We start from the raw sequence: 18,815 nt of genomic DNA, 5'->3' as shown, positions 1-18,815 counted from the left end.
CAACATTAAAATAGTCATGTGATGGAATGACTGCTTTACTTTGACGAAAGTAAACAATGTGTTGACATTAAAGAAACTTTTTATTGGGATGTTACATTTGCAGTAAACAACGTGTAAATATTGTTGTTGTGATGATAAAATAGGATAAAAGTGACTTTTGCATGTGTTGTGTTTTGAACAGTGACATGATTGTTTGGGGGCGTGGCCAAATGATGTCACACAAAGAGTGTGTGCGTGTGTGTGTGTGTGTGTGGTCACAGCCAGCGCACCAGCACGTGGTCGCCGTCGTCGATGGCGTAGAAGAGCAAGGTCTGCAGGTCGCTGTCCATGACAAACTCTCTGTCGGCCACCTGAAAGAACAGTTTCACCTCGTCATGTGACGTCCAATAGCACGTTAGCACGTTAGCACCTTGGCGCTGGTGTAGCTGAGCCTCAGGTCAGCCGCAGGAACCTTCATGAGTCTGGAAAGGAGACCTTTGACCTTCTGGACCTCCATGGAGGCTGCAGCACACAACATGGCTCCATTGTTATGGTTGCCTAGCAACATGCTGGCTGACCTGACACCTTTACCTGGAAGCTTCTTTTCCACGGGCCGCCTGTCACCATCAACAAACACGAAGGTGATCTCTGCAAAGAAACACATTACATCAGTAATGGATTACATCTTTAATCACATACTATCAGCAGTAATAGATTACATCTTTAATCACATACTATCAGCAGTAATGGATTACATCTTTACTCACATACTAGCAGCAATAATAGATTACATCTTTACTCACATACTAGCAGCAGTAATAGATTACATCTTTACTCACATATTAGCAGCAGTAATAGATTACATCTTTACTCACATACTAGCAGCAATAATAGATTACATCTTTACTCATATACTAGCAGCAATAATAGATTACATCTTTACTCACATTCTAGCAGCAATAATAGATTACATCTTTACTCACATACTAACAGCAGTAAAAGATTACATCATTACTCACATACAGTACTAGCAGCAGTAATAGATTGCATCTTTGCTCACATACTTGCAGCAGTAATGGAGTACATATTTACTCACACTCATACTAGCAGCGGTAATAGATTACATTTTTACTCACATACTATCATCAGTAATAGATTACTTAGGTTACTAGTAGCAGTAATGGATTATTAGAGCTTCAGTAAGTTACTGTCTTTTTACTCACATACTATCATCAGTAATAGATTACTTAGGTTCCTAGTAGCAGTAATGGATTATTAGAGCTTCAGTAAGTTACTGTCAGCAGTGATAGATTACTTAAATTACTAGCAGTAGTAATAGATTACTACATATTTAGTAAGTTACTAGCAGCAGTAAGTAATTACTAGATATTCAGTAAGATCTAGAAGTAGTAATAGATTACTACATATTTAGTAAGTTCCAATCAGCAGTAATAGAATACCACATAGTAAGAGCCTCACAGCAGTAATTGATTACTAAAGCTCCTATCAGCAGTAATACATTACTACTTCTTCAGTCATTTCCTACCAGCAGTGATACATTACTAGAGTTACTAGCAGTAGTAATAGAATGCGAGATATTCAGTAAGTAACTAGCAGCAGTAATGCCTTACTAGAGTTACTAGCAGTAGTAATAGGTTACTACATATTTAGTAAGTTATTGGCAGCAGTAATATCTTACTTAAGTTACTAGTAGCAGTAAAATACTACATATTCTGTAAGTTACTAGCAGCAATAATTGATTACTAAAGTTACTAGCAGTAGTAATAGATTGCCACATATTCAGTAAGTTACAAGCATCAGTAATTGATTACTTGAATTGATAGCAGTAGTAATATATTACTACATATTCAATATGTTACTAGCAGCAGTAACGGATTACTAAAGTTACTAGCATCTGTAATAGGTTGCTACATATTCGGTAACTTACTATCAGATAGCTAAAGTTACTAGCAGCAGTAATGGATTACTTAAGTTACACGCGGCAATAATAGATTGCTAGACATTCTGTAAGTTACATGCAGCAGTAATAGATTACTACATATTCTGTAGCTTACTGGCAGCAGTAATACATTACTTTAGTTACTAGCAGCAGTAATAGATTACTTAAGTTAAGAGTAGCAGTAATACATTATTTAAGATACACGCAGCAGTAATAGATTGAAATGATATGGAATTGTGTGATGTATTATGCTGCAAGTGTGTTCATGTTCAAAATAAACTAAAGAAAGAAAGAAAGAAAAAAAGATTACTACATATTCAGTAAGTCACTAGCAGCAGTAATAGATTACTAAAGTTACACACAGCAGTATTAGATTGCTACATATTCAGTAACTAACCAGCAGCAGTAATAGATTACTTAAGTTACACGAAGCATTAATAGATTGCTACATATTCAGTAAGTTACTAGCAGCAATAATAGATTACTTAAGTTACATGCAGCAGTAATATATTACTGAAGTACACGCAGCAGTAATGGTCTACTACATATTCAGTAACTTACTAGCAGCAATAATAGATTACTTAAGTAATCTATTAGTGCTGCATGTAACTTAAGTAATCTATTATTGCTGCTAGTAAGTTACTGAATATGTAACAATCTATTAATGCTGCATGTATTTTAAGTAATCTATTACTGCTGCATGTAATGTAAGTAATCTATTAGTGCTGCATGTAACTTAAGTTACACGCAGCATTAATAGATTGCTACATATTCATTAAGTTACTAGCAGAAATACTAGATTACTTAAGTTACATGCAGCACTAATAGATTACTTAAGTTACATGCAGCGTTAATAGATTGCTACATATTCAGTAACTTACTAGCAGCAGTAATAGATTACTTAAATTACACAGCATTAATAGATTGCTACATATTCAGTAAATTACTAGCAGCAGTAATAGATTACTTCAGTTACATGCAGCACTAATAGATTACTTACACTACATGCAGCGGTAATGGATTACTTAAGTTACACGCAGCAGTAATAGATTACTACATATTCACTAAGTTAGCAGCAACAGTAATAAATACTTAAGTTACGGATGCAGGCCAATCAGAGGAGAGAAAGCAGAAAGAGGCGGGACTTACTTAAAAGCTGATTCTTAAGTGCGAATGGTTGTCGCTTCTTCACTTCGCCTTCTTCAGGAGCGCCGTACTCTGTTGGCGACACCAGTTTACTGGAACAATCTCGACAGTCATTGGTTATGGCGGGGGAAGTGGGCGGGGCTTACTGTCAATCAAGCTCAGGTAACGAGGATGCTGACGTGCAAACTGCTCACTGAGCGGACTCCGCCCCCTCAACTGCAGCCACTCCTCGCCAAACATCTTCAGGTAGTCGCACTCCGCCCCCCTCCTCTCCTGAGGGTGGATCTGTCCCGTAACCATGACAACCCATGAGTCTGCGCGCGCTCACACACACACACACACACACACACACACACACACACACACACACACACACACACACACACACACACACACACACACACACACCTTGCAATTGTTGAGGACCTCCAGGCGTCCGAGTTTGGCGATAAAGATCTGATTGGCGGTCTCAGGGTTTCGGTCGCTGCTGGCCAGCGGGTTGCCGCGGCAACAGAGTTGCACCAAGGCGGGCAACTTGGCCAGCTCGTCAATCACACTCCACTGGCGACACAACGGCACAGCTTTTATTGTGAAGTAAGGAGCAGGCACTTCCTGCCAGGGTAGAAGCTGACCTCACTAATGTTGTTGCGGCTCAAGTTGAGGTTCTCCAGCGCCGCAAACATGGCCGTCTGACCTCCTGCGGGACAAAGTGCACGTGAAGAACACGTGAAGAACACGCCTCACGTGAGCCGTACCTGCGGCGGCGTCGTGGAAGTGAAGCTGGGAGAGTCCGGTGTCGGCCATGTTTAACTGCTCCAGTCTGCACAGAAGAGAGGGAGCTGCAGCGCACATGTCCGCCACACGGGGCGCTGTCTTTCCTTCACGCACCTGGGCAGGAAGGCCAGGGTCAGCAGGCTGTCCTGGTCCACGGGGTTCTTGGACAGGTTGAGACGTTTCAGCTGCTGAAGGACGCCCTCGGGCCTGCAAGAAAGCACAAATGTCCGCCGTTAGCTAGGCCCCGCCCACTCCACCTCCAGGACGGGCGGCGAGCGTCACCTGTGCAGCTCCGTGATGTTGTTGTCCTCCACGATGAGCTCCTCCAGCTGCGGCCACATGGGGGCGCACTGCAGGATCTGAGCAAATCCAACGTTTTACCGCCGCTGAGCTAACCGTGCTAACGTGCTAACACACACCTGAGTCCAGGTGAGCTCGCAGCCGATGAGGGTGAGGACTCTGAGGTTGCAGAAGGCCCGGCAGTGGGCCGCGGGGTCAGAGGGCAAACGCAATCTGTTGCAACTACAGAAAAGGGGGTTGGGGGGGCTGCAGGAAGTAGGCCAGAGGTCAACAGGAAGTGAGGGGCGTGGCCTCCTACCTGAGCTGGAGAGCCTCCAGGTGCTCCAGCTGGCGACTGATGGCGACCACGTCCTCCCAGCAGCACAGCAGAGACGCGCTCAGGTCGAGCCAGCGCACGTCTGGAGCGCCGAGTCAAAGGTCCAACACGGACGCTGGGGGTGACTTTCACAATAAAAGCCTCCGACTAAAAAGATACTGGGGGTCGTTTCCCGGATGTCGCCGTCCGCTCCGGGCCCGTTCACCTCGCAGCCTTGAAGGAGGACCGTTGGTAGACTTTCCAAGCTGACACACACACACACGCACACACACGCACACACACACACACACACACACACACACACGTCATAAAAGCACTAAACTCGTCCGTCCAATCAGCTTTGAGCGTGCTTGCACGCAAAACACCTGCGCTCTTGGAAGGCCGCCCACTCCAAAGTTTTGGAGGAGATGGAGATCTCCTCGCCGAGCACTTCCTCGGCGTCGACGTGGTAGACGCGCCGCACCGCCGCCGGGTAGTCCGAGCCGAAGCTGGCCTTCGCCGGACGCACGAAGGACCCTCCTTTGGGGTGCCTGACAGGAAGTGAGAGCGTTGACGTGTGTGGAGCGCCTGACTGGGAACGCCGTGGCGGGACTACCTGCAGGTGAAGTACTGGACTCCTTCGTGGCGCCCGTCGTGTTTCCCTCGCATGGGGTCGTCCCACTCCACGCCCAGCCACAAGCCTCAAACACGCAGCACCATTAGAGGGTCTTATTTAGTAACATACAATAGTTTGATGACTGTTGGCCTCCATGACGTCATAGACTACCTGCAGTGGGCGGGACCTCGCCCACAAAGCGGACTGTGGCTCTCTCCCCCTTACACGACACCCGCCGACCCACAGCGTCTTCCGGTACCTCTGGTTCCGTCGTATCCGCTGCCATTATTCTGGGGTCAGGAACATTATTTGAATGTTGATTTTTTTTTGAGTCAACAGTGACAGGAGATTATTATTATTATGGGATGTTGAATGCTAACACAAAAAGCTAATACGTGTAGCTTTGTTCACTTGGATTCAACACATAATTCATTTCATCTCCGCGCAGTAAAATAAACGCTCGTAGCATAAATAAACTTAAATGTTGTTTTAACCACATAACATAATATCCCAAATACAAGTACAATGATGTTACCTTTGAGCGTTGACGAACGAGAGAAGCGATGCTAGCGAACAGACATCGCGCCTCTAAAAACAACCGGAAACGACTTTTTTAGATGATACACATATTATTATGTTTTAATTTCAAGTATATGTCATTCCAACGATGTATTGCATTTACGTAAAAACACATGTGTGAATGCTTTGGAATATTGACACAATTAAGTGTAATATCGATCTGAAAATATGTAGTGTTGGAGATTACCCGTCAAAAGTTGTTGATAGTTTAGGTTGACTAGCAAACTTGGTGTCTGTCGGACACATTTGACAGAAGGACTTGATTTAACAAGGAGACGTGCACGCTTTTAATCATTTTAGGTTTTAAGCAGCAGAAATAAACCTAAATGTTGTTTTAACCACATTTCAACTCCAAAATATAAAACTCATAGCCCAAATAAAGTGCCATTCTGTTACCTTTGAGTGTTGATGAACGAGAGAAGAGATGCTCGCTCGCAAACAGACGTCACGCCTCTAAAACACCGGAAACGATTTTTTTAGATGATGCACATATTTTTACTAATATCATCCATCCATCCATCCATTTTCTACCGCTTATTCCCTTTGGGGTCGCGGGGGGCGCTGGAGCCTATCTCAGCTACAATCGGGCGGAAGGCGGGGTACACCCTGGACAAGTCGCCACCTCATCGCAGTACTAATATCATTTGAGTACGTTTTCATATATATAGTATGTCATTCAAATGTGTTATCATATTTATGTAGATAAGTGTAATATTGATATGAATGCATGCAAACTGTTACACTACCTGACGAAAGTTGTTGAATGTTTACGTTGACCAGCAAACGTGTTTCCGGTCGGACACAATTGACAGAAAGACTTCATTTAATAGGAAGACGTGTACGCTTTCAAACATTTTAGATTTTAAGAAGAAAAAATGACCTTAAATGTTTTAACTTTACAACTCCAAAATTTAAAACCCACAGCACAATTAAAGGTACAATTATATAACATTTGAAGGTTGAAGAACGAGAAAAGCGATGCAAACCGACATCACGCATCTAAAAACACCGGAAACGACTTTTTAGATGCACATATTTTTACTAATTATATAATTTGATTACGTTTTCATATATATAGTATGTCATTCAAATTTATGTAGATAAGTGTAATATTGATATGAATACATACACACTGTTACATTACCTGTCAAATACAGACGAAAGTTGTTGAATGTTTACGTTGACATTTGACAGGAAGACGTGTACGCATTCAAATATTTTAGATTTTAAGAAGAAGAAATGACCCTAAATGTTTTAACATTACAACTACAAAATGTAAAACCCATAGCACAATTAAAAGTACAATTATTACATTTGAAGGTTGAAGAACGAGAAAAGCGATGCGAGCAAATCGACATTGCGCCTCTAAAAACACCGTAAACGACTTTTTAGATGATACACCTTGACTAGCAAACGTGTTTCCGATCGGACACATTTGACAGAAGGACTTCATTTAAACAGGGACACATGCACGCTTTCAAACATTCTACATTTTAAGAAGACGAAATGAGCCTAAATGTTGTTTTAATCCACATTTCAACTCCGGGACGTTCTTAGACGAGTGGGCGTGGAATAATTTGGGATCGTTTGGCGGAAATCATCATGAAGAAGAAACTTGCTCACAGGTTTGTTTACTCCTTTTTTCAGCAGAGCATGCCGTGAGAACTGTACAAAATATATTATTAGAATGCAATACAAGATGATTCTCAGAACATAAAACATGTATTTACTATTCAAATAACTTTGGACTTAACCAAGTAATGGTACGGCACACAAATATCCGCCACATTGGCCTGCTAACATGCTAACTATTAGCATGCTAACGTTGAGCCTAATAACTTCGAAAAGCGTCAAATTAAAATCACAGTCAGGGTTCAAAATGATTGCTTTTGTTACCCCACTGGCTGCATTCACCAGAGGGGTAAATAAATCATTTTTAGTGGTCACGTCATAGACATGTTATAAGTACACGCAGCATCGGCTGCTGTGACGCGAGAAATTGGGTCGCCATCTTGAAGTGGTGATGAGCAGCCTAAACTGACAGTTGACAGATAGAAAACAAAGATGGTGTTCAGCGTTTTCCTGTTCAAATGAGCGGACTGTTGAAAACAGGAATCGGGGGATTACTTTTCACAAGTAAGATTTAACATTAACGTACTATTGGTTGTATTTTGTGAAAAGAGTGTGTGCATATTGTATATAGTTCTCTGCAAACCTATGAAATGTTCTATTTTGTCGTCATTATTTTGTCAGAATGCACCAGAATGCTTCATTTGTATGTGAAAATCACAAAGAAATCTTCTGTGGGAGGATGACCCCCCATACAGAGGTTTGGTTTACAAACTTTCAGCCCCACCTAAAACAAAATTCACCAGCCGCCACTGATTATGATGCATTCTCAGTTTAGGCAAAATATAAGACAATACTTTCTTAACAGTAAAATTGTAACCAGGAATAAGTCTTCAAGTAACAATATTCAAATACTAACATTGTTGGGTAAGACAGAATTTGGTTTTATTCTGAATCCAGTGAAACAGATTGGTGGTTTTAGCTGATATAAAGACTTTCAGGTGTTTATATATGTTTATGTTGAAGTATTTGGCAGACGCTTTTATCCAAAGCGACATACATAAAAAGCAACATATGTAAAAAATACATATAAAACAATCACTGTAAACATGATCATTTAAGGGAAGAATGTAATACAAAATATCAATACAAAGTGTCAAGACAGAATAAACTCTCTGCTGCTGATACAGTCTATAGCAGTGTTTTTCAACCACTGTGCCGTGAGATACAGTCTGGTGTGCCGTGGGAGATTATGTAATTTCATCTATTTGGGTTAAAAATATTTTTTGCAAACCAGTAATTGTAGTCTGCAAATGATGTGTTGTTGAGTGTCGGTGCTGTCTAGACCTCGGCAGAGTAACCGTGTAATACTCTTCCATATCAGTAGGTGGCAGCCGGTAGCTAATTACTTTGTAGATGTCGGAAACAGCGGGAGGCAGCATGCAGGTAAAAAGGTATCTTATGCTTAAACCAAAAATAAACAAAAGGCATTGAAGCTGCGGTCCTCTCCAAGGTTTTTCATTGTCCCATTGGGTTGAGTTTTTCCTTGCCGGGATGTGGGATCTGAACCAAGAATGTCGTTGTGACTTGTGCAGCCCTTTGAGACACTTGTGATTTAGGGCTATATAAATAAACATTGATTGATTGATTGAAGCTTAGGGATGGCTATGCAGAACGAAACTAAAACTGAACTGGCTACAAAGTAAACAAAAACAATGCTGGACGACAGCAAAGACTTACTGTGGAGCAAACATGGCGTCCACAATGTTCATCCGAACATGACATGACAATCAACAATGTCCCCACAAAGAAGGATAAAAACAACTGAAATTTTGTTGATTGCTTAAACAAAGTAGATGCGGGAATATCGCTCAAAGGAAGACATGAAACTGCTACAGGAAAATAAGACAATAAAAAGACGTAAGGCAAAAGTAAAACACTACACACAGGAAAACAGCAAAAAAGTCCAAATAAGTCAGGGTGTGATGTGACAAGTGGTGACAGTACATCTACTTTGAGACAAGAGCTATATTGATGTATGCTTGGTTATGCTTTAAAGTCATATCCAACAATTGCAACAACAACTTTTTACTGTCAATTGAGTTTCGTTTTTTAATGATTTCTGCTGGTGGTGTGCCTCCGGGATTTTTCAATGCAAAAAATGTGCCTTGGCTCAAAAAAGGTTGAAAAACACTGCTCTGTAGGTCCCTAAGATATATAGATATCTAATGTATTCATACATTGTTTATAAGGGATATATGCATGTATATACATTACCTAATCATATTCTTTCTTCAACTTAAAAATAGTTTTTCCCCCTTCTCTGGGATTATATTCCCAGTTTTGATCTGGGACGTCTGGTCACTTATAGCATATAAGGATATTCTATTACTGTTAAGCAAACTATGAGGAATAAAACATGTGTCCTTTATCATAGCTACACGTATGACAAAAAAGCGTGTGAAAATCAGTGGTATTCAGTGAGGTAAGATGAATTAAATGTTCATTGCTCCTGCCAAATGAATTGCACTGATCACCACTCCAAGATGGCGGCCCTACGTCTCGTCAGTAGCGCTCCATGCTGCGTACCCTTATAACATGTCTATGGAATAAACCCACATAGCGTATATTTACAAAGTTATACAAAAACAATATATTGTGAATAGAATAATTTATACATGTGTATGTAAAGACAACACTTTAGATATGACTTCAAAACCTCTTCTGTCCTCAGCGTGGAAGTGTCTCCTGGACAGGTGTCCGCCGACTACCAGGTGGGCCAGGTGTCAGGAAGTCTGCTCCAGAAGAACTCTGCCACTTGCGCAACACTTTCATCCTTGTTCAGCAGCGCCCAGCCCCGCGCCGCGTCGGCCCTCTTCGTACCTGCGCCCCAGGTAAGCCTCTTCGTACCTGCGCCCCAGGTAAGCCCGCACACCTCGCGTGGGAAACCGCCCGGTGACGCCTCGGTCTTGTGTGGTGGCCACAGCTGCCTCGCCTGGTCAGCCCGGAGGAAGCCCAGGAGGTCCGAGGTCAAGGCCGTCCCCAGCAGAAGAAGCTGCCCAAGAAGAAATCTGTGGCCGAGCAGAAGCTGGACGACAGGTGATTTAGGTCATTATGCACAGGTGTCCCAGGTGATTTAGGTCTTAATGCACAGGTGTCCCAGGTGATTTAGGTCTTAATGCACAGGTGTCCCAGGTGATTGTCTTAATGCACAGGTGTCCCAGGTGATTTAGGTCTTAATGCACAGGTGTCCCAGGTGACTGTCTTAATGCACAGGTGTCCCAGGTGATTGTCTTAATGCACAGATGTCCCAGGTGATTTAGGTCTTAATGCACAGGTGTCCCAGGTGACTGTCTTAATGCACAGGTGTCCCAGGTGATTGTCTTAATGCACAGATGTCCCAGGTGATTTAGGTCTTAATGCACAGGTGTCCCAGGTGATTGTCTTAATGCACAGATGTCCCAGGTGATTTAGGTCTTAATGCACAGGTGTCCCAGGTGATTGTCTTAATGCACAGATGTCCCAGGTGATTTAGGTCTTAATGCACAGGTGTCCCAGGTGATTTAGGTCTTAATGCACAGGTGTCCCAGGTGATTGTCTTAATGCACAGGTGTCCCAGGTGATTTAGGTCTTAATGCACAGGTGTCCCAGGTGATTTAGGTCTTAATGCACAGGTGTCCCAGGTGATTGTCTTAATGCACAGGTGTCCCAGGTGACTGCCTTAAAGGGGAACATTATCACAATTTCAGAAGGGTTAAAACCATTAAAAATCAGTTCCCAGTGGCTTATTTTATTTTTCGAAGTTTTTTTCAAAATTTTACCCATGACGCAATATCCCTAAAAAAAAGCTTCAAAGTGCCTGATTTTAACCATCGTTATATACACCCGTCCATTTTCCTGTGACGTCACATAGTGATGCCAACACAAACAAACATGGCGCATAGAACAGCAAGCTATAGCGACATTAGCTCGGATTCAGACTCGGATTTCAGCGGCTTAAGCGATTCAACAGATTACGCATGTATTGAAACGGATGGTTGTAGTGTGGAGGCAGGTAGCGAAAACGAAATTGAAGAAGAAACTGAAGCTATTGAGCCATATCGGTTTGAACCGTATGCAAGCGAAACCAACGAAAACGACACGACAGCCAGCGACACGGGAGAAAGCGAGGACGAATTGGGCGATCGCCTTCTAACCAACGATTGGTATGTGTTTGTTTGGCATTAAAGGAAACTAACAACTATGAACTAGGTTTACAGCATATGAAATACATTTGGCAACAACATGCACTTTGAGAGTGCAGACAGCCCAATTTTCATCAATTAATATATTCTGTAGACATACCCTCATTCGCTCTCTTTTCCTGAAAGCTGATCTGTCCAGTTTTGGAGTTGATGTCAGCAGGCCAGGGAAGCTAGGGTCGATATTCTTCTCTTGATCATCTTCGGTGGCATAAGGGACGGTGTGAGCCAAGACATCCAGGGGGTTTAGCTCGCTCGTCTGCGGGAACAAACTGCCGCCATTGCTTGCCGTGCTACCGAGGTCTTTTGTCCCTGAATTGCTCAAACACTCCGGCAGATTCAATGGGGGTCTGGCGGCAGATTTCTTTGACTTTATGGTTAGAAATGCATCTGCTTTGAGTGTCGCAGGATATCCACACATTCTTGCCATCTCTGTCGTAGCATAGCTTTCGTCGGTAAAGTGTGCGGAACAAACGTCCGATTTCTTGCCACTTTGGCATCTTTGGGCCACTGGTGCAACTTGAATCCGTCCCTGTTGGTGTTGTTACACCCTCCGACAACACACCGACGAGGCATGATGTCTCCAAGGTACGGAAAACAGTCGAAAAAACGGAAAATAACAGAGCTGATTTGACTCGGTGTTTGAGAAAATGGCGGATTGCTTCCCGATGTGACGTCACGTTGTGACGTCATCGCTCCGAGAGCGAATAATAGAAAGGCGTTTAATTCGCCAAAATTCACCCATTTAGAGTTCGGAAATTGGTTAAAAAAATATATGGTCTTTTTTCTGCAACATCAAGGTATATATTGACGCTTACATAGGTGATAATGTTCCCCTTTAATGCACAGATATCCCAGGTGAGGTGCGTTGTAAAAATACTATTTAATAAAACCACCTGAGGTTTAGGTCAGACTGATTACTAAAATAAGGGCTCATAAAAACATGTAATTATGTTGCGTTAAAATATTTAAAAAATCAAACTAAATTAATAACAATTATGTTTCTTGAATAAACTGTCAATAAATGTAAACGGCTTTACCACTTTTGTATTACCTATTGCATTTGTGTACTAGCTGTTACACTGTCTCATGCTAGCATGCTAACGCTTAATGCTAGCTTTTTTTTTTAGCTAATTTTGTATGTTTACACCTACAAACAGTGCATTTTATTTCCTTTTAAAGCAGGGGTGTCAAACTCAAATACAGAGTGGGCCAAAATGTAAAACTGAACAAAGCCGCGGGCCAAGGTTGAACAAATTAACCTTTTAATAGGGACCCAAACAAGTTTTGCATTGAATATTGAACAAGCAAGGCTTATATAACTTTATAATGACATGCAAAATCCAGTTTCAAATAATAATAATAATCATTAAAAAATCTCAATGGCATATCAAATACAATTTGAATAAAAATTGAATGCCTCTTTTCTATTTGCAGCCTTCTGAGGTAAATATCAACATTAACTTTTTCCACAGGCTAATATATTTGAAAATAAAATAACAATGAATAAATCAACCATTCAGGACTTTAAACTGCTCAGTTTGCAACACACTGATCTAATCTGATACCTGCCATCTTTTCTTGGATGCTAGTTCATTAATGTCAGGGCTCAGGCTTTGAGCTGAGGCAACCTTCATTATCCAACTAAGGTGTTCATCAGTCATTATATCTCGCAGTCCACCCGGACCACAGTCTTGAGGGCGTGCCTTTAACATACTCTACGAGCTGTCGTCACGTCCGCTTTTCATCCATTCTAACAACGTGCCCGCCCAGTCACAAGATATGTGCAGCTTCTGCACACGCACACACGTGAATGCTAGACATACTTGATCAACAGCCATACAGGTCACACTGAGGGTGGCCGTATAAACAACTTTAACACTGTTACAAATATGCGCCACACTGTGAACCCACACCAAGCAAGAAAGACAAACACATTTCGGGAGAACATCCGCACAGTAACACAACACAAACACAACAGAACCAATACCCAGAACCCTTTGCAGCACTAACTCTTCCGGGACGCTACAAAATACACCCCATCCATGCCAGAGTTTGACACCCATGTTTTAAAGTGTCTCCTACTAGCATGCGAACTAGCTAACGTTTATGCTAGCTTTTCAGCTAATTTTGTGTGTTTAAACCTAAAAACCATGGATTTGGATACTTGGCGCCATCTTGGAAGTATGCTAACTTCTCTCATATTGTCAAAGCGCTTTGAGTACCTTGAAGGTAGAAAAGCGCTATACAAGTATAACCCATTTATCATTATTTATATTAGCATGCTAACATGCCAACATTTTATGCTAGTTTTATTTCAGCAAATCGTGTTTGTTTATACCTAGAGATAGTGCTTTTTGGTATTTCTTGTGCTAACGAGCTAACGTTTTATGCTAGCTTTTTAGCTCATTTTGTATGTTTAAATTCAGAAATCATGAATGTGGCTACTCGGCGCCATCTTGGAAGTATGCTAACGTCTCTCATATTAGCATGCCAACATTTTATGCTAGTTTTGTTTTAGCAAATTTTGTATGTTTACACCTACGAACAGTGCATTTGATTTCCTTTTAAAGTGTCTCGTGCTAACAAGCTAACGCTTTATACCAGCTTTTTAGCTAATTTTGTATGTTTAAACCTAAAAATCATGGATTTGGATACTCTGCGCCATCTTTGAACAGGGAGAGCAGCCTGCAGAGCGCTGACGACGGGGAGCCAGGCGCCAGGAAGAGGAAGAGGCAGGCGGCGGGCGCCGAGGAGGCGGAGCAACACTGGGCGGTGAAGAGGCAGAAGCTGCGAGCTCACAAGCAGGAAGAAGCGGTCAAGGCGGAGAGGAGCGTCTTTGTGGGCAACCTGCCGCTCAGCTGCACCAAGAAGGTGCCGCCATCTTTGCGCACCTTTTTGAGGGCCACCACGCCGCCGCTCACCGTGTGTCTGTCCTTCCCAGACGCTGCGCGGCCTCTTCAAGCAAGACGGCGCCATCGAGTCCATACGCTTCCGCTCCATGGTAGGGAACTCACTTCCGCTCGCGTTCTAACCTCCCGCTCACGCCGCTTGTCCTCGCAGGCCCCAGAGGACCCGTCCGTGTCCCGCAAGGTGGCCGCCATCAAGTAAGTCTGCGTCTCCTCGGGCGCCGCCCTCTCCTTTTCTAAGACGCCATCTTGTGCGCGGCAGGCGCCAAGCCCACCCGCTGAAGCAGAGCGTCAACGCCTACGTGGTGTTCCAGGACCAAGATGGCGTCGCCAAGGCCCTGAAGAGGTCTGTACCGCCGCTCCTCCCACGCCTCGTGGTCGCCGTGGTAACACGTCTTGTGTTCCCCTCCCGACAGAAACGGTGTGGAGTTGGAGAAGGATGTCTTCATCCGGGTGGACCGGGTGGGGAGCACCTCGGTAAGTCATGTGACACACCACACCCCCAGCAGGCGTGTCATGGCGTCTTTGTCTTTCAGCACGACCACAAACGCTCCGTCTTCGTGGGCAACCTCCCCTTTGGTGAGTGTGTGCTTTTAACAGTAACACTCTATAGATGTGTGTATATATACATGTATATGTGATATATACATGTATATAGAATATATACATGTATATATTCTATATATATGTTATATATAATATATACATATACAAAAGTCAAAAGTAGTGAAGTTGTCACGTTGTGTAAATGGTAAATAAAAAGAGAATACAACAAATCCTTTTCAACTTCTATTCAATTGAATAGACTGCAAAGACAAGATATTTCATGTTCACACTGAGAAACGTTTGTTATTTTTGCAAATATTAGCTCATTTGGAATTTGATGCCTGCAACATGTTTCAAAAAAGCTGGCACAAGTGGCAAAAAAGAGTGAGAAAGTCGAGCAATGCTCATCAAAGACTTATTTAAAACATCCCACAGGTGAACAGGCTAATTGGGAACAGGTGGGTGCTATGATTGGGTATAAAAGCAGCTTCCATTCAGTCATTCACAAACAAGGACGGGGCGAGGGTCACCACTCTGTCAACAAATGCCTGAGCAAATTGTTTAAGAACAACATTTCTAAAGCAGCTATTGCAAGGAATTTAGGGATTTCACCATCTACGCTCCGTAATATCATCAAAAGGTTCAGAGAATCTGGAGAAATCACTGCACGTAAGCCATGATATTACGCACCTTGGATCCCTCAGGCGCTACTGCATCAAAAAGCGACATCGGTGTGTAAAGGATATCACCACATGGGCTCAGGAACACTTCAGAAACCCACTGTCAGTAACTACAGTTGGTCGCTACATCTGTAAGTGCAAGTTAAAACTCTACTATGCAAAGCCAAAGCCATTTATCAACAACACCCAGAAACGCTTCACTGGGCCCGAGCTCATCTAAGATGGACTGATGCAAAGTGGAAAAGTGTTCTGTGGTCTGACGAGTCCACATTTCAAATTGTTTTTGGAAACTGTGGACGTCGTGTCCTCCGGACCAAAGAGGAAAAGAACCATCCAGACTGTGTGAAAGTGTAAAAGGCAGCATCTGTGATGGTATAGGGGTGTATTAGTGCCCAAGACATGGGTAACTTACACATCTGTGAAGGCACCATTAATGCTGAAAGGTACATACAGCTTTTGGAGCAACATATGTTGCCATCCAAGCAACGTTATCATGGACGCCCCTGCTTATTTCAGCAAGATAATGCCAAGCCACGTGTTACATCAACGTGGCTTCATAGTAAAAGAGTGCAAGTACTAGACTGGACTACATTGAAAATGTGTGAAGGCTAAAATATGAGAAGGGAGACTGTTGAACAACTTAAGCTGTACATCAAGCAAGAATGGGAAAGAATTCCACTTGAAAAATGTGTCTCCTCAGTTCCCAAACCTTTACTGAGTGTTGTTAAAAGGAAAGGCCATGTAACACAGTGGTAAAAATGCCTTTTTTGCAATGTGTTGCTGCCATTCAATTCTAAGTTCATGTTTCTCAGTGTGAACATGAAATATCTTGTCTTTGCAGTCTATTCAATTGAATAGAAGTTGAAAAGGATTTGTTGTATTCTCTTTTTATTTACCATTTACACAACGTGACAACGTCACTGCTTTTGGGCTTTGTATATGTATATGTATGTATTTTATATGCATGTGTGTGTATATATAGATGTATAAACAATGTATATCAAACACATACATGTGCAGTCAACTAAACAGCAGGTGAGGCTAAAAGATGACCTCTAATAACACACACAATGTGTGTATCTGACCTCTAATAACACACACAGTGTGTGTATCTGACCTCTAATGACACACACAATGTGTGTATCTGACCTCTAATAACACACACAATGTGTGTATCTGACCTCTAATAACACACACAATGTGTGTATCCGACCTCTAATGACACACACAATGTGTGTATCTGACCTCTAATAACACACAATGTGTGTATCTGACCTCTAATGACACACACAATGTGTGTATCTGACCTCTAATAACACACACAATGTGTGTATCTGACCTCTAACGCCGCATATTGTAAACATGACAGTTTTACTATTAAATATATGACGAAATGTTTCCTAATTTCACATTGCATCAATGGACAAACTTTGTATTATGTACTAATGTGTGTGTCTGTGTAGTCTAAAATGATTTTCAAGAAACAAAAAAGATTTTCAAAGTAAAAGTTGATTTTCAAGACAAAAAAATATTTTCAAGGTAAAAGTTGATTTTCAAGACAAAATGATTTTCAAGGTAAAAGTAAATTTTCAAGACAAAAAATGATTTTCAAGGTAAAAGTAGATTTTCAAGACAAAAATTGATTTTCAAAGTAAAAGTAGATTTTCAAGGAAAAAAATGTCAAGGTAAAAGTTGATTTTCATGACAAAAAATGATTTTCAAGGTAAAAGTTGATTTTCAAGACAAAAAATGATTTTCAAGGTAAAAGTTGATTTTCTTGACAAAAAATGATTTTCAAGACAAAAAATGATTTTCAAAGTAAAAGTTGATTTTCAAGGGAAAAAATTTAAAGGTAATAGTTGATTTTCAAGACAAAAAATGATTTAAGGTAAAAGTTGATTTTCAAGACAAAAGATTATTTTCAAGCTAAAAAAGACAAAAAATTATTTTCAAGGTAAAAATTATTTTCAAAGTAAAGTAGATTTTCAAGGTAAAAGTTGATTTTGATGACAAAAAATTATTTTCAAGGTAAAAGTTGATTTTCAAGACAAAAAAATATTTGAGGTAAAAGTTGATTTAAGACAAAAAATTATTTTCAAAGTAAAAGTTGATTTTCAAGACAAAAAATGATTTTCAAGACAAAAAATGATTTTCAAGGTGAAAATGATTTTCAAAGTAAAAGTTGATTTTCAAGACAAAAAAATATTTGAGGTAAAAGTTTATTTTCAAGACAAAAAATTATTTTCAAAGTAAAAGTTGATTTTCAAGACAAAACATTATTTTCAAAGTAAAAGTTGATTTTCAAGACAAAAAATGATTTTCAAGGTAAAAGTTGATTTTTTCATGACAACTTCTTGGAAATTAGAAAACAAAAAAAATCTTAGAAAACAAGAAATTCATACTGACGTGTCGGTAAAAATTTTTATTTTTCTTGACTTATTCTTTTTTCAATTTGGCAAAGTTTCTCTCTGAGATCTCTGCTTCCTTCTCGGCGGCCGTTTTGCAGCATGACTGCCCTCTGGTGGCCGAGACGTGCAGTGCATGCATCTCATCTCTGACGTCAGGCTTCTGGGGGGAAACTAACCTTCCGCTGCGTTGTGAGGCTGACAAACGGACTTTTCTTTCTCCTCCGTGTCCGTGCTGTCAGACGTGAAAGAGTTGGCCATGCGGCGCCATTTTGAGGAGTGCGGCGGCGTGGAGGCGGTGCGTCTGGTGCGGGACAAGAACTCTGGACTGGGCAAAGGATTTGGTTACGTCCTGTTTGAGGTACACCTGACCCCTGACCTCTGACCTCATCACATGACTGAAAGATTGCTCCGTTGCAGAACTCCGACTCGGTCCAACTGGCGCTGAAGCTTGACGGCTCCCAGCTGGAGGGCCGGCGTGTGCGCGTGCAACGCTCGCTGAAGACGCAGATGCAGAAGAGCGGGACCAGAAGAAGCTTTGAGGGGAAGAAGAGCGGGCCCAGAAGAAGCTTCCCGGGGAAGAAGAGCAGGCCCAGCCAAAACTTCCGAGGCGAGCAAGCCGAGCCCAAGAAGAAGAAGTCGGCCAAGAAAAAAATGAAGGCAAAAAAGAGCCTTCGCTCGACAGGAAGTGGGCCAACAAAATAAAAGCCTCACAGTAGAAATGAATACTTTAGACTGTTTTTGTCATGTCCAAATATTTTCCACAGAAAATTAAAACCTTTTGGTAAGTTTTCATTTTGAAAAACAATATTTGTT

General features: G+C 41.7%; 2 protein-coding genes across 5 annotated transcripts; one reads left to right on the top strand and one right to left on the bottom strand.

Moving 5' to 3' along the window:
• Positions 1-61: 61 nt before the first annotated feature.
• tbce (tubulin folding cofactor E) lies at positions 62-7,117 on the bottom strand. 4 transcript variants are annotated; one of them, XM_061987985.2, is made up of 18 exons: positions 6,962-7,117; positions 5,606-5,658; positions 5,242-5,360; positions 5,071-5,155; positions 4,841-5,005; positions 4,635-4,720; positions 4,458-4,557; positions 4,279-4,381; positions 4,142-4,218; positions 3,974-4,066; positions 3,841-3,905; positions 3,718-3,782; positions 3,494-3,646; positions 3,232-3,370; positions 3,089-3,157; positions 571-627; positions 410-501; positions 62-350 (listed from the first exon to the last, which is right to left on the bottom strand). In XM_061987985.2, exons 1-18 carry the CDS (start codon positions 7,100-7,102, stop codon positions 255-257), a joined length of 1,758 nt encoding a protein of 585 aa, XP_061843969.2. In that variant the 5' UTR covers positions 7,103-7,117; the 3' UTR covers positions 62-254. The 4 variants fall into 4 exon arrangements, with proteins under 4 accessions (XP_061843969.2, XP_061843970.2, XP_061843972.2 ...); XM_061987986.2 differs by lacking the exon at positions 6,962-7,117 and adding an exon at positions 5,837-5,873; XM_061987988.2 differs by lacking the exons at positions 5,606-5,658; positions 6,962-7,117 and adding an exon at positions 6,794-6,925.
• rbm34 (RNA binding motif protein 34) lies at positions 7,008-18,725 on the top strand. Its single transcript, XM_061987990.2, has 11 exons — positions 7,008-7,274; positions 9,953-10,112; positions 10,205-10,317; positions 14,138-14,333; positions 14,404-14,463; positions 14,523-14,566; positions 14,631-14,714; positions 14,785-14,845; positions 14,905-14,947; positions 18,242-18,360; positions 18,420-18,725. Exons 1-11 carry the CDS (start codon positions 7,252-7,254, stop codon positions 18,702-18,704), a joined length of 1,188 nt encoding a protein of 395 aa, XP_061843974.2. The 5' UTR covers positions 7,008-7,251; the 3' UTR covers positions 18,705-18,725.
• The last annotated feature ends 90 nt before the right edge of the window (positions 18,726-18,815 follow it).

This window comes from Nerophis lumbriciformis, linkage group LG27, assembly GCF_033978685.3.
Source record: "Nerophis lumbriciformis linkage group LG27, RoL_Nlum_v2.1, whole genome shotgun sequence".
Classification (NCBI taxonomy): Eukaryota; Metazoa; Chordata; class Actinopteri; order Syngnathiformes; family Syngnathidae; genus Nerophis; species Nerophis lumbriciformis.
The sequence above is the reverse complement of the archived record's forward strand: the minus strand, read 5'-3'. Positions and strand labels throughout refer to the sequence as shown.

Coding starts and splice junctions, on each gene's coding strand:
- tbce (XM_061987985.2), bottom strand. CDS start 7,102: ATGAAGTCCTTCTGTCAAATGTGTCCGATCGGAAACACGTTTGCTAGT. Junction 5,156..5,241: donor CGAGGTCCCGCCCACTGCAG/GTAGTCTATGAC, acceptor TGCGTGTTTGAG/GCTTGTGGCTGGGCGTGGAG. Junction 628..3,088: donor ACTTAAGAATCAGCTTTTAA/GTAAGTCCCGCC, acceptor GTTTCTTTGCAG/AGATCACCTTCGTGTTTGTT.
- rbm34 (XM_061987990.2), top strand. CDS start 7,252: ATGAAGAAGAAACTTGCTCACAG. Junction 10,318..14,137: donor GAGCAGAAGCTGGACGACAG/GTGATTTAGGTC, acceptor ATCTTTGAACAG/GGAGAGCAGCCTGCAGAGCG. Junction 14,715..14,784: donor GTCGCCAAGGCCCTGAAGAG/GTCTGTACCGCC, acceptor CCCTCCCGACAG/AAACGGTGTGGAGTTGGAGA.